Source organism: Melanaphis sacchari, unplaced genomic scaffold, assembly GCF_002803265.2.
Source record: "Melanaphis sacchari strain LSU unplaced genomic scaffold, SCAv2.0 Contig0_pilon_pilon, whole genome shotgun sequence".
Lineage (NCBI taxonomy): Eukaryota > Metazoa > Arthropoda > Insecta > Hemiptera > Aphididae > Melanaphis > Melanaphis sacchari.
The window spans coordinates 1,678,478-1,693,303 of NW_020270366.1; the positions used below are offsets into that span (position 1 = coordinate 1,678,478).

General features: G+C 26.6%; 3 protein-coding genes and 1 long non-coding RNA gene across 4 annotated transcripts in view; 3 read left to right on the plus strand and 1 right to left on the minus strand.

The window, feature by feature from the left end:
• Positions 1–2,612, plus strand: part of LOC112604418 — a 70,549-nt gene extending 67,937 nt beyond the window's left edge. The window contains exons 10-15 of the mRNA XM_025353458.1: positions 47–121; positions 191–305; positions 822–973; positions 1,045–1,248; positions 1,367–1,517; positions 1,647–2,612. Of these exons, the coding sequence (XP_025209243.1) occupies positions 47–121; positions 191–305; positions 822–973; positions 1,045–1,248; positions 1,367–1,517; positions 1,647–2,056 (1,107 nt within the window). The 3' untranslated portion in view covers positions 2,057–2,612. The remainder of the gene's footprint in view (positions 1–46; positions 122–190; positions 306–821; positions 974–1,044; positions 1,249–1,366; positions 1,518–1,646) is intronic.
• A 3,922-nt stretch (positions 2,613–6,534) lies between these two features.
• LOC112596344 (uncharacterized protein C9orf85 homolog) lies at positions 6,535–7,199 on the plus strand. Its single transcript, XM_025341979.1, has 2 exons — positions 6,535–6,584; positions 6,659–7,199. Exon 2 carries the CDS (start codon positions 6,667–6,669, stop codon positions 7,105–7,107), a length of 441 nt encoding a protein of 146 aa, XP_025197764.1. The 5' UTR covers positions 6,535–6,584; positions 6,659–6,666; the 3' UTR covers positions 7,108–7,199.
• Positions 7,200–9,000: 1,801 nt separating this feature from the next.
• On the plus strand, positions 9,001–13,758 carry LOC112591570 (60S ribosomal protein L24). Its single transcript, XM_025335416.1, has 6 exons — positions 9,001–9,111; positions 9,320–9,395; positions 9,517–9,602; positions 9,674–9,835; positions 13,506–13,578; positions 13,649–13,758. Exons 1-6 carry the CDS (start codon positions 9,107–9,109, stop codon positions 13,718–13,720), a joined length of 474 nt encoding a protein of 157 aa, XP_025191201.1. The 5' UTR covers positions 9,001–9,106; the 3' UTR covers positions 13,721–13,758.
• LOC112591582 lies at positions 11,974–12,378 on the minus strand. Its single transcript, XR_003114515.1, has 2 exons — positions 12,347–12,378; positions 11,974–12,092 (listed from the first exon to the last, which is right to left on the minus strand). It is a non-coding gene; the product is annotated as an uncharacterized LOC112591582 (long non-coding RNA).
• Positions 13,759–14,826: the final 1,068 nt, after the last annotated feature.

Below are 14,826 nucleotides of genomic sequence, written 5' to 3' on the forward strand. Positions count from 1 at the left end.
TTCTATCGGCGTTAGTTTAACGTCCATTATTTTCATTTTTTTAAAGGGAATGGACACCGCGGTGTCGCCTGGACACAGTTCGGACTATGCCGATCAAGAGGATTCGTTTTTACAAACACCTGTAAGTTTTATCGCTGTCTACCGTCAATTTTCTATGTTAAGTAATAAAAACACGTTTTGTTTTTTTCAGCGTCATAGTAAAAGACAACACCACCATAGATCCAAAACATCCTCGAAACAACTGAAACAAAACCAGAGACCTAATCGTCATCATAGTTCTGCAGAGAGCCTACCGAGTACTTCTAGTAAGTTGTATTATCACACTTACACAAATGTATATTATAAACAATATGAATAACTAAAAATTCGCATTGCTCACCCTCCTTATTTTATACTTAAATTTTGAATTTTTTTTAGATGATTTTTGGAATAACTGATTTTTACACCATTTAAAAAGTGACATTTAAAGATACAAAATTCTTTTCTATTTTTTTAATAAAAACCGCTTTTTTATTTTACTTTGTTTTAAAAATATTTACGCGCGTCTTAGTCAAAATTTGAACTTATAGCATGTGCTGGATAATATATCATTAAAAAAAATTATAAAAAATAAATAAATCTGTATATCGATAAAGAACACTCCTTAAATTAACGAAAAAAGTACCAAAATGTCATCACTATAAATAAAATTAACATTATATTTTACCCCTCCCTCGCCCATTTCTTATTTTTACCGACTACTCGCCTCAGTTACATGTTAAGGTGAACTTACTTGTCCAAAACTGCAGGGCACATATAATGTATATGGATATTTTTTTTAGGTGCCCAAGCATTGATGGGAGCAGCGTCTCAAAGCTCTGAGGAATCCCCGACTTCTTGCGATGGAACGCAGAAAGTACAAGTGTTGGCATTGGCGCGAGCCGTAGCCAACAGCAGCCCAAACCCTTATGACAAAGACGCTTTGAAATTCAACGTACGAATGACCTATGAAAACTTCGCACCTTTTATTACGACTGACATGGTTTTATTGTATTTTTCGTTTAGAGAGGTGACGTAATACTGGTTACTACCATGAACGCCAGCGGCATCTGGAAGGGGATGGTTAAAGGCTGTGATAAGATAGGCACGTTCAAATTCGAAAAAGTTCAACCATTAGTGAATGAAAGCAACGGGCTCGAGAAAAGCAAACAGAACGTGAAACATAGGCCCAAGTCGTTACTTCAGCTCCTGCGGACTATCGGCATGGAGGTGAGTACAGTGATTTTTATTTTATTTCTATCAATCTATGTATTTATAATTTATATACACATTGACATTAAATTATACCTTTATAATATATTTTATGCATGTTATTTGGCCCTCGCAGGAACAAATGTCCGTGTTCGCAATGAATGGTTTTGGAGACTTGCAGTCGTTCTGTGAAATACGTGAAACAGACTTAGACTATATGGGTATAATGGCCCCGGAACAAAGAGCGAAAATATTGGCAGCTGTCCAAGTCATGCATGACTATCAGTGTGAGTACCTATATAGATTTAGTTTACGTTTATCATCAACGTTGTTGTATACTGTTAGCATTGATATTGTTATTCTAATTATTATTAGTAGTAGTATTAGTATTATTACTGTTTTTGTTTGGTCAACAGCACCCGAAGACGATTCTAGCAGCACCGAGGAGAACAAAACGGATCCAGGCTGCGATGACTCTCAGGAAACTGCCCACAGTCAACGAGCAATCATCCCCGGATCCGACGTTGCCAAGTCGAAGCCTACGCCAAAACCGCGTTTCTCGGCTAGCAACGGTAACGATGCGGCTCTGTCGTCGCCTGAGTACGGTAAGAAGGCACCGAAATCTAGTGACACCACCACCACTTCCGCCGCCGCCAAACCAAACTCTTGTACTTCCAGTGAAAAGTCTTCAGACTCTGGCGTCAGCACCAGTTCGTCCGTGTGTTTCGGCAACATGACCCGAGGCAAACGCAGCGGGACGAATCATCAATTGAACGGTAAAAACAACTTTGGCGTGCACTTGGTGCAGCAAAACGTCAAAGATTGACCGTTATTAGGCGCTTCTTCTCGTGCAATTGATTCCTATACATTTTGTACTATAACCGATTAAGACATGTATTGGGGAGGAGGGTTGTTGAGGGACTTATATGAGACAAAAAAACCACACGAACACGTCAAGAAAGAAATCATCATATTATGTATACATAATTTAAATTAAATACTATATTTCTAAACTTGCATTTATTACTAATCTTGGGCATTCATTCTTGTTAAATTAAAAAATCCAAACAAAATAATTTTATAGTAAGTACTTCGGCCTACATTTCTTTTTCTTTTTTAAAATTAACATTTTTTCAAAACACAATTATTTGTTCAGAAATAACGCTTTTAAAGCCGCTTTACACAGCAGCGCTATTATTCAACATGTACCTATAATATGGCCGCAGTGCTTATTTAGATTTTTGATAGTGTACTTGACATGACAGACAATTGTTAGCCGACATGTAAGTCCATTATATTTCTTAGTTTTTGGAATTTTGGATATTCAATTTTTGTGACAAATTTTTTTAGTCAATTTGTTGTTGTTTGAGATACTTTTTTTTCCTTGTGTTACCATAATATATAATATGAATGGACATGATTGACTTAATAAAATAATTGGTTTTGCTAAATAAAATTTAAACAGAACTGGCTAGAATCAAAATAATTTAACTAGTTGTATATGATTAAAGTGAACTAATATAGATAATGATGATGTTGTTAGTATTCTACTATTCTAGTTGGGTATTTAGAATAATATATATTATAATAATTTTCTACAGATGTATTTTTTTTTTTCTTTTTAATTTGCTAAAAGTTATGACAAATATATAACATTTTCTTTTCTTTGTGTTAAAATTACAAAATATTTGTGTACATAGATAACGCAATTTGAAGAAGCAAAATATTACATTTGTCAAATAAAAATACCAAAAATTAAAAAATAAATTTTTGTTTTTAAATAGTTTATTATTATTTGTCGTGTCATTTTTTGTTCAGTATTACATATTATACATAAAAATTATACAAAATATCTGACATCTAGACGATACGTCAAAGTTTAAAAAAAAATCTTATTAAATAATTAGGTACTTGATATTGATTATGGCAGAAAAAAAATGTATTTTATAAAATCAATTAATTTTAACCATTAACTATTGGAAAGTTTGATTAAATTAATTCAGAACTCTGCTTATGTCAAAACCTGCTACACAGGGAAGTTGTTTATTGAGTGATAGTGGGATGAAGAGGCAATGCAGGTGTGCACAGTATGTAGAAGGATTAAGGGATCATAACCTTCCCTCTTAAATGTTATTCTTCTATAACAATGTATTTTTACAAAATTTTCATATCTATACTATCAGTTTGTAATTTAAAAAAAAATTATTATTATTATCACTACTCTCATTGTGAAAAATTCTATGTGTGTTATTGAACTAAATATTTAACAACTTCGGAATGTCATATAGGTTTAAGTACAGCTTTGTCAAAAACTTGGGCCCATACCTCATAGAAGCAAAAAAAAACGACATTTGTGGTTACCTGTTTGAAATTCTAAATCACATTTCTAGAAATTAATGTGTGATTTTGAAAATATTAACATGCAATTACATTAGTAAGTATGAACTAATATTTTTTAATAAATAAAATAATGGTTTCATTTATTATGTTAGGTACTATAATAACAACTTTTTAAAAACTATAATGTATACATCTTGAAAAATATTGCCTAAAAATAAAATGTTTGTCAACTTTGTCAAGGAAAAGAGTATAAAAGTTGACATCCTTAATCTCTATAAATAACTCAAAAAAAAAAAAATTATTTTGATACTAACAAATATACTAACAAAATTTAATGAAAATATTTATTGAAAATTCATTATTTGTACGGTTACTGTAATTTATATCCTAATAAGTATCTGATACTTGTAATACAACAAAAAACAAATTGCATTTTGAAGAATTTCGTTAAAATTCTAACTTAAATTACAAATAAAACGAATATATGCTTACCAATGTAAATATGAGGATCACTTCGGTGGAGTCTTGTACCTTTTCAATTTTTAAGATTTTTGAGCCAACAATTTTGTATCGATATTTATAAAAAAAAAAATTGAAAATTTTTCAATGAATAACTTAAAAAATAAAAACAGTTAAAAAAGTTTTTAAATATTGTACAGTAAACATAATAGTACGAGTACTTGTAAACATTTGAAAAAATGTATCTTCTGTTATTTATTTTAGAATTTTAGAAATACAACAAAATATCAACAATTTTTGGAAGAATATTTTATTTATGGATGAACATCTAATGTCATAAAAATTTGAACTTCAAATACTCATAAAAAATTTATTTATCTTTTTAGTAGAATTATTTTTTATTTATACGTATTGGTTGAAAAATTAATAAAGAGTCTTATAGTAAATTTTTAAATCAAAGTATAAAAACAAAAACTGTTATGAATTTCTAACTACATAATATATTGTCTACATTTGCAATTTTTATGATTTTAATCAATATTCTAACAAAAAAAAAATTGTAATTAAAGATTTTTGAAGTAAAATAGTATTTAAGTAATAAAAAATGTATAAAGACATAGTCTAATAAGTAAATAGTTTTTAGTCAACAATCATAGAAAATATCTCTCATGCTTATTAATAGCTCAAAAGTAGTCTAAATATTTTAAAAATTTGATCATAAATTGAAAATGTTAATATAATTTATAAATATTCAGTAAAAATTTCAAAAAAGATAATTATCAACAACGAAAGTCTTCACATATTACTTTTAGTCTTATGCCAAATTCTCTGAATTCTCTGATCTCTCAGTAATTCTGAACAATTAAATTATCCCTCCAACCTCAAATGTATAATACTTATGAGTTGAAATTAAACAAAAGATTAACCTGGGCAGAGCATATTATACAAAAACAGATATAATAAACACCAGACGTGAGTCTCTATATTATGCTTCTACCTTTTACTCCTCTTATACAAAACCCTACTAAATGCTGTAGTATAGAGTACTATTATGAGGTGTTGCTAAGAAAATAAATATAAATGAAATACAAACTTTGCAATCAATAACATTACGTATGATACAAATCCGTCTTTCTGCATATCGAACCACATGCTCTATTCCGACTAACATTCAAACAGTCTTAGAAGTAGCAAAGTTGTTTTACAAGCTATTTCACTCCCAACTATCAAACCATTGAAACCCTTTGATCCTCGCTCTTGACTCTGTCAACATCCCTGGAATCCCACCCAGAAGGCTAAAAACAAACTGGTATGAAAATCATAGGCGTGTTTACGGGAGGGGCTGTGTGGCCACTGCCTTCCCTCCCGATGGATTGTGACTCTAACAAAATCATGCTCAGATGAAAAAAAAAAGTCGTGCGATCTGTACTCAGTATCTATCTATTTATAGATTTTGATTATTTGTTTTATATCGTCTGGATGGTTCATTAACCATCAGTATCGAACAAGAATTGGTAAGAAGTATAAACTTTGATGATGTCATTGAGTCTTTTAAAGTATTGAAACCATATGAGAACAGAACGGATTTATAAACACTTTATTTTTATTAACAATATTTAACCATATTATGTATGTGATTTTATTTTAGTTTTAAATATATTTTTATTGTTTTTCAAATGGTTTTAATTATTGGTCATAATTAAAAAATAGTCCTATCATTGCGAGTTTGTAACAATAAAAAATAAATGTTTCTTCATGTCTGAAAAAAAAAGTCTCCCGATTTAAAAATTTGTTATGCCCTAAGGCCACCTAAGTCTGAACAGGCCCTTAATAAAGATCTACTAACCGTGTAAAAAAATAAAAAAAAATTTGTAACACAAAAAAATAAAATCATTCACGTCATAAGTATTACCATTGATTATAAATATTTATAATTAATGGTATTACTGTTAACCATTAGGTAATTTATTAAAATAAAATCGTTTATGTACAAAATATATACCTACATCGTAATCACATATTATGCTTAATTTGCTTATTGACTTATTGTAAAATACTTCTACAGATTGAATATTTTCAAAATAAATATTAAGAAAAAATAAGGAGACAACTAAATAATTGTCAATATATTAAGATTTAAGACCTGAGGCTATTCCAATGTTACAAAATGTAGATGTAGCAAATTAATTTAATTAACGTCATTAACGAACGACAGTACCTAAGTCTATGTGGCTATGTCCTATATGAGTATATGACCTATATCTTCTTAATAATAGTTAAAAAGAACAACACCGTGAGCGCTTTATATCTGACTTTTTGTTTTAAATCACGATTATAGATAAATCTTATCTTTAACCGTATTTCGAATGAATCGCTTATCAATAATTTTTATATCAGTTTATCTAATGTCAGCGGCGTGCTTTCTTGTCTTTCTACAGTATTTAGTATTTACTATTTATTATTTAAGAGTAGACCGATTCGTATAAAAATAAGGAGTTATTAATCAGAAATAACTAAAATTATGATTAATTGTACCATTAAAATTTGAATCTAAGGTAATCTAGTTTTTATTTGCAACGTACTTTCTCTTTATTGTACTTAATTTTTTTTTTTTACCATTTAATTTTAGTTGATGCCATGAGTAGCCAGAAAGGAAATGCAACACGCGTTCGACCACAAAAACATCAAAACCGATTTGCGTTTAAAAATAATCTCCATGACACTAACATACGTACCAAACGTTTGAATTCTATACAAATTCATAGCGTTTGTCCTCGGTGTAAAGACATATTGGAATGGAAAATCAAGTACAAAAAATATAAGATGCTTAAAGCACCCAAGAACTGCAACAAATGTCATAATAAGACTGTTAAAGAAGCATACCATACAATGTGCCATCAGTGCTCAAGCACTTTGGAATTATGTCCCAAGTGTGCAGTACCAAGAATCGAATGGGCTAAAGATGATCAGAAAACAACATCTGAAAATGAAGGTGATAACAAAAATGATTTAGAAAACAGTGATACTGAAAATGATGAATCAGGAAGTGATACTTGCAGTAATCCATCACTTAGTTGACCTGTGTAAATTCTATAATATTATACCTAACTCATTTCCATTATTGTTTCATTATTTTTATTGGTCAAATTAAAACTTACTTTACAATAAATATTTTTATTTTATATTTATTATTATTCAGTGTATCTTGGAATTTGAACAAAAGACTTCAAAATATTAATAATTTGTAATATTAATATTCAAATTTAATCCTCTTTATAGTAACACATCAATGGGAGATTTGATCCATGAATTACAAATTAAATAAATATGACATAAAAATAATAAAATTATTATGAGGAAATTCTATTTTTTAAATAATAAACAGTAGTAATTTATCAATATCATTAATCTAATTAATTTTAAAATCATTTATAAACAATTAAAAAATAAATTTTTTGATATAATAGCCATTTTCAAATAAAATATTGTTATAAGCTTACAACTATTACCAAACATCAACACTATTTCCCATAATTCTTCAATATCTGAATATTTGTTTCGTAACTACAACCATTAAATTTTAAATGTAGTTATGTAATTTAGATTTAGTAAAATAATTTATTACCGTAAAAATGTTATGCCTACCTATTTTAAAATTGTAAATGGTATAACTTAAAATTATATAGAAGGCATGATTTTATGATTTACATAATATTTTTTTTATGCATTTGAATAGGGATAATCTTTAAAATTCGTAGAATTCAAAGATAAAAATATTTTGCACACATTTTTTTTTTTTTATAATATTCATTATATTCTACTGAATATTAAAGAATATAATACAATATTTGAATTGTTGGTAAGATACATTACTTAATTAATCTTTATGATAGTACTTAATGATTTCTAGTATTTCTACACCAATTGATTACCTTAACTACTTATTTAATTTTGTGATTAGAAAGATGTACCATAAGAAATAGATGTATCTATTATTTGACTTCTGAAGCTAAACCAGGTATGTAAAATGTTCTAAGAATATTTAAAAACACATTATATAATATATCACAAACATTAAAATCTATATAAATATAATAACTTTTAACAAAACTAAAAACTCCTATTTAAGTGTTTTGGCAAAACATACTTTTAAAATTAAAATATCAAGTATCAATTATAAGAGTATATTTTTTTTTTTAACTTCCCTACACTGGGAATTTCTTTATCTTTATATTTTGTATTATTTTTATTATACATGATATTATGATAGTATGAAACACGGCTATCGCCTACAAAACTAAAAAACACGAGGTTAAGGGCATGAAAATGTAATCAGATGATTGACACCAATCATTTTCCAAATGAAAAAACATTTTTATTTTTTAGGAATTAATAATTATGTATATAATGTTCCACCTAATAAAATAATTTAAAATAATAATAAATATGCTGTGTACGACGTTATATTATTCTTTATCTTCATAACTAAATAATACATTTTAAGAATTGAAGTCTAAGATATTTATTGTTTAAATTTCATAGTGGCGTGGTACTTCTCGTTACCTACAACATTATTCACATTAGTGTTACTCGTTATTTGCCAAATGCCAATTGCCATTGAGAAGAGTAAAAGACATAGGTGCATATCAAATATCAATTATTATTTATGTTATCAGATTAAGAAAAACATTAAAAATATTGGTTATTTGAAAGATAAGAATCAAAACATGATGATTTATGAGTGTTTTTTTCTTACTATGTTTAAATTTTCACTTTAATGTTCAGGAGTATGTCTACTGTACTCACAACAAAATTAATAATTATGAATATTGAAAAATATTAATTTTAAATTTTCATCTAATAGATGCAGTTTCACACCGAATAAATAATTTTAGGTCTGGTCCTATATCAAAATTTATTAGCGTTGGCAACACTGCATTGCGTAACCAACTTCAGCCGACCATATTGCAGTTTGCACTGTTTGCAGTACCGATTTCTAAGCTACAACACTTGTATGTTGGGTTGATAAAATCATTTTCTTATAACCCATAGTTGGAGTTTTCATAAATTCGTCAAAATGAAGTAAGTTTTATCCACATTAATCTAGCTTGCATAACGATTTGAAAACTTTTTACTTAGACAAATGCTTTTGGTGTTACTCGGTGCTATATAATTATCTTACTTTTAACTCATCTGACGAACATGGACGTCGAAATATCGCTTTCGAATATACCGCCAAACTATACAACTCTGATAGTTAATATATTATTTTTTTATTTTTTACTTAAAGGATCGGACTTTGCGCCTACAGTGGGTACAAAATCTACCCAGGACATGGCAAAACCATGATTAAAGCCGACGGAAAGGTATGTTTTTGTTTTGCAAATTTCTGTGCTTACCGTTTCGGTTACGCATGCCAACGTTTCACTCTTTCAAAGATTGTCGTGTGTTTTATATAAATTATCTTTTCTTTTATTATCAATGTAGACATTCACTTTCCTCAATTCGAAATGCGAGCGTGCTCACTTAATGAAGAGGAACCCCCGTAAAGTGACATGGACGATATTATACAGGTAAAACAATATTTGAACGTTATCCTTTTATTGTATGTATATATGTATATTATTGTTTTGTTATTGTTTAGACGCAAGCACCGTAAGGGTCAAGAAGAAGAAACGACCAAAAAGAAGACCAGGAGAACACAAAAATTCCAACGTGCTATTGTCGGTGCATCCCTCACCGATATTTTGGCTAAGAGGAATATGAAACCTGAGATGAGGAAAGCCCAGCGAGATATTGCCATCAAGTGAGATAATATTTTTAAAAATCTTATTAAGTTAAAATTGAATTAATATCATAAAAATATCCCTTGTTTATCGTGTTTTGATCTTATATTAAATCTAAACGTACTGACAAGGGTATATTAAATAACATCTTTTAAACACTCATATATCGATTTAAAATGATATTATGAAAGTACCTGTCGAGATGTATAATAACATTTAAAGGAATTAATAGCTATTAATATTTACATATCTATCTATTTATGTCCAATGATTATCTTAATAAGTATTTGCTACTATTGAACAGTGGTAATGATTAGAAATTATTACTGAGGAAATTATTTTAAATTAATAATTTATTGTTAAGTTTAATTTGAATATTTATCCAGTGATTAGCTTTAATAAGTATTTGCTACTATTGAATAATAATGATTAGAAATCATGACTGAGGAAATTATTAAATTAAAATAAATAATATTACATTTTTTAAGCTTAACTTATCTCCCACGATTATTTTTTCTTAACTCTAATATATTTACATTCAATTATATGTGGAAAAATTTACACATATTATAGTCTAGCGTTTAATAAGAATATTTCTGTTAAATGTTTTTTTAAATATATGCTACAATTTTAAAATTAATATTATTTTTTTCACTGTGTTATATCTCTGTGATTATTATTTTTTAATTCGAGTATTTGCTATCTTGAATATAAAACATGATGAGAAACCATTTATGAGAGATTAAACTTGTATAAATAGGATACATTAGAATAAATAGATATATTTTATGAAGAATTTGTGCTATTAGTTAAATATAACTTTCTGTGATGTATATTAAAGTATTTGCTACTATTGATTATTCTGATAACAAATTGAATACTGAGAAAAACATATAAATATGTATTATATAATATAATCTCTTAATCTAGTATTCATGATTGTGTTAAAATTTCAATTTAATAGCATGAAATGTTTAAATATAATATAAATATTGGTAATATTTGTTATAATACCATTATCAAAATTAGTATTACTAAGTGAAAAATATTCAATTTAATAAAGTTGGTTTTTCATAAGATAACTCAAAATGTTAATTCCAATGAGAAAACGGTTTATTTTTGTTTAATTTCATAAAAAAAAAAAAAAAAAACTACTATCCTTATGATTATTTTTTTAATTCGAGTATTTGCTATCTTGAATTTGAACATGATGAAAAACCATCTATGAAGGGTTAATATTTTAGTATATGTTGTTTAAATGTGTTTAAATATTTAGATCCTTGTGATTATTTTTTTAATTCGAGTATTTGCTATCTTGAATTTAAACATGATGAAAAAACCATTTATGAAGGATTAATATTCTAGTATGTGTTGTTTAAGTGTGTTTAAATATTTAGCTCCTTATGATTATTTTTTTTAATTCGAGTATTTGCTATCTTGAATTCTAATATGATGAGAAAGCATATCTATGAAGGGTTAATATTTTAGTAAGTTTAAATATTTAGATCCTTATGATTATTTTTTTTAATTCGAGTATTTGCTATCTTGAATTTGAATATGATGAGAAACCATCTATGAGGGGTTAACATTTTAATATGTTTAAATAGTTACGATCATTATTATTATATTTTTAAGTGTTCTCTGTCTTGAATTTTAACTTTATGAGAAATTATCTATGAAGAGTGTATGTATTCTTTTATAAGAATCCTAAATCTTAATAGACTATAAACAATATTAATTTTTTGAAAAATGTGATTAAAAAAAAAAATTAATTCTTACTAATTATTTAAATTTATAATTCATTATTTATCAAATATAAATATCGCTAAAATTATATTATAATTTTAAATTGGAAGATTAGACCTTAATATTTTTAACATTGAAATTTTCAAATTGGCTTTTAAAGTTAATTTTATTTTAAGCCCTTGTTTATCGTGTTTAGATTTTACATAAATTTGAACGTACTGGCAAGGGTATATTAAATAATTTATCTTTTAAACACTCATATATCAATAAAAATGATTTAATGAAAGTACCTGTCGAGATAAACATACTCAGTTTAATTAAGTTCATCATACAATTCTTGATCTTAATTAATTTTCTATTTGAATTAAAGTTTTATTATGATAGTCAATTTATTATAAATGCTATGATTTTCTTTTTCCCTTGTTTATCGTGTTTAGATTTTACATAAATTTGAACGTACTGGCGAGGGTATATTAAATAATATATCTTTTAAACACTCATATATCAACTAAAATGATATAATGAAAGTACCTGTCGAGATAGACATACTCAGTTTAATTAAGTTTATCATAAAATTCTTGATTTTAATCAAATTTTTGTTTGAGTTTTAGTATCATAGTCAATTAATTACAAATACTAAAATATAATATATAGATTTGTTTCTTTTTTTTCCCTTGTTTATCGTGTTTAGATTTTATATAAATTTGAACGTACTGGCGAGGGTATATTAAATAATATATCTTTTAAACACTCATATATCAACTAAAATGATATAATGAAAGTACCTGTCGAGATAGACATAAACATAATTAATTTTATTAAGTGTATCATATCCATAATTAAAATTACTATTGTAATTTAGTCAATTTATTATATATGTCCATGACTAATCATTATACATTTAAGTGAAATACCTAATTTAGATAGGATAGTGCCTTGGCAATCGATAATAGTTATTGGAATATAAATACTTAAAATTTGTCTCATATTTTAGTATGGCAAATTTGCTGATTAGTGATACCTCCTATCAGATATTTTTTTTTTTTACAATACTGTTTAAAATTTTCATCATGCCATTCATAAATGCTATAGTTTAAATTATTATATATTATAATAATTTTAAATATAAATAATTATTGTATTTACCTATAGACTTAATTTTCTTTTTCCCTTAATCTTCGTGTTTTGATTTACATAAGTTAGAATAAAAGTATATTAAATAATACCTTTTTAACACTCTTGTATCAATTTTAAATAATATATTGAAAGTACCTGTCAAGATAAACAATTAGGTAAATTACATTTAGTTATTCTTTATAAAATTGTTATAAAGATTTATATACAAATTTAAAGTCATTTTATCATCTCCGTCTCATCTGTTTGATATAGGGAATTACATTTTTAAACTAATTAATACAGGAGTAGTAACTTCTATTTTTAAGTTAATTTACTCTGATATCATAAATTCAAACCTATTAATTATACAGATTTTTAAATTGCTTTAACTTTGTTGGATATAAAACTTCTTAATTCTTAATGTTAATTTTAGTATAATGATAACATTTTAATTAACTTTATGAGCTTCTTTTATGTAAAAACTATTATAAGTTTAGTTTAAGATTAAAAATTTTAAATTGGTAGTAATAATCACTTTAAACATTTACACATTGACAAAGGCATATTTTATAAAAGTATCTTCTACTCATGTAATACAATAAAAATATCTGTCCAGATGAACACCTAATATTTAAGATTATGAATATTTAACAATTAATTGTTAGTTGTAATTAATTATTTAATGTAATGTATCATTTAAACATATTAAATTATGCAGAAAGTATGATTACTTATAGATATCTAAATTACTAATATAGTGTATAAGTTATACTAAAAATTAAAGTCTAATAACAGATCTAGATATTTATTTTACATTTAACTTTTAAGGGCGGCTAAGGACCAAAAGAAGGCTGCTAGGGCAGCTAAGAAGCCTCCTCCACCACCTCCAACAAAAACGAAGGTAACACATTTATTATAAATAATAATTTTTATTTTTATTCATTTTTTTTTTTTTCATTTTATTTATGTAGAAACAACCCAAGAAAGTGCAAACCAAATCTGTACAACAAAAGGCTGCTCCTCGCGTTGGTGGAAAACGATAGTTATCATCATTTATTAATAAAAAATATTGAAAAAACAATGATTTAATTTTATTTATAAACCTTTCCCTTTTTAAACTATAACATGCAAAAATTGATACATTTATTTGTTAATGTTTAAGTAAACCTATTTCATCTATAATTATGATCTTAAGATTCTCAAATATCTAATTCTGTTGATATGTAATTGTCTAGAGAGTTTATTAAACAATAATTTTTTTTTTATTATTATTGAACTTAAGCCCAGTGACTAGGGCCATTAGCTGTTGTATGGGTTATGAACTATGGGTAGAGGTAAGGTTGGTACAAGTAGGTTGTTTTTACGATGGTTATGGTGTTACAGTTGATAAACACGTGTATGTGTGGCAAGGTTTTTAACCACTACAGCCCGGGTGGTCACCCATCCGGAAACTAGTAACTGTGGATGTTACTTCCAGTTGCATTTCTCGACTGGCAATAACCAACGCACCATACCAAGCCACTACAATAAAATTTGTAAATAGGTAATTTGTCATTTTAAACTATATGAAGGAAACCACTAATTTCAAATACAATTTGATACTTGAGCAATACATTATAAATGGGTAATTCCTATTATCAAACATGGTTAATTTAATAATCTATTAATGTTTATGAAAAAAAAGTTATAGTTTTATATTTGATTTTTTAATTAGCATGTACATTTTTATTTTATATTCTAAAATGGAAGATCTTAATAGACAATTGAGATTTGGACGAGTAGCTTATAATTTAAGTGTTTTAAAGGAAATACTTTTAACTTAGAGTTTTGATTTTGTGTATTGAAATACTCCAAAAAATATTCAGTTTTACTATACAAAATTAAAATATAAAATTTTTTGACTAGATGCCAAAAAAATGACATAAATAAATTTTAAATTAATGATTGGTATAAAAAACCTGCTATATGTTCTTTATGAATAATGTATTAAATAATATTTTTATACGTTTTTAATTAATTTATATGATACAAGTGGCAATTAGAAAAATCAGAGGCAGACTATTTCAGCTTAAAATTTATGGAAAAAAAAAAAGAGTTAACTCGATTATTATTTCAAATACAACACAACCACAACTCCATAATTTTTATT

Excerpts from the sequence above, each read along its gene's own strand:
- LOC112596344 (XM_025341979.1), top strand. The coding sequence starts at position 6,667 with ATGAGTAGCCAGAAAGGAAATGCAACACGCGTTCGACCACAAAAACAT.
- LOC112591570 (XM_025335416.1), top strand. Across the intron at positions 9,396-9,516 it reads TGATTAAAGCCGACGGAAAG|ACATTCACTTTCCTCAATTC; the intron begins GTATGTTTTTGT and ends TTATCAATGTAG. Across the intron at positions 13,579-13,648 it reads CACCTCCAACAAAAACGAAG|AAACAACCCAAGAAAGTGCA; the intron begins GTAACACATTTA and ends TTATTTATGTAG.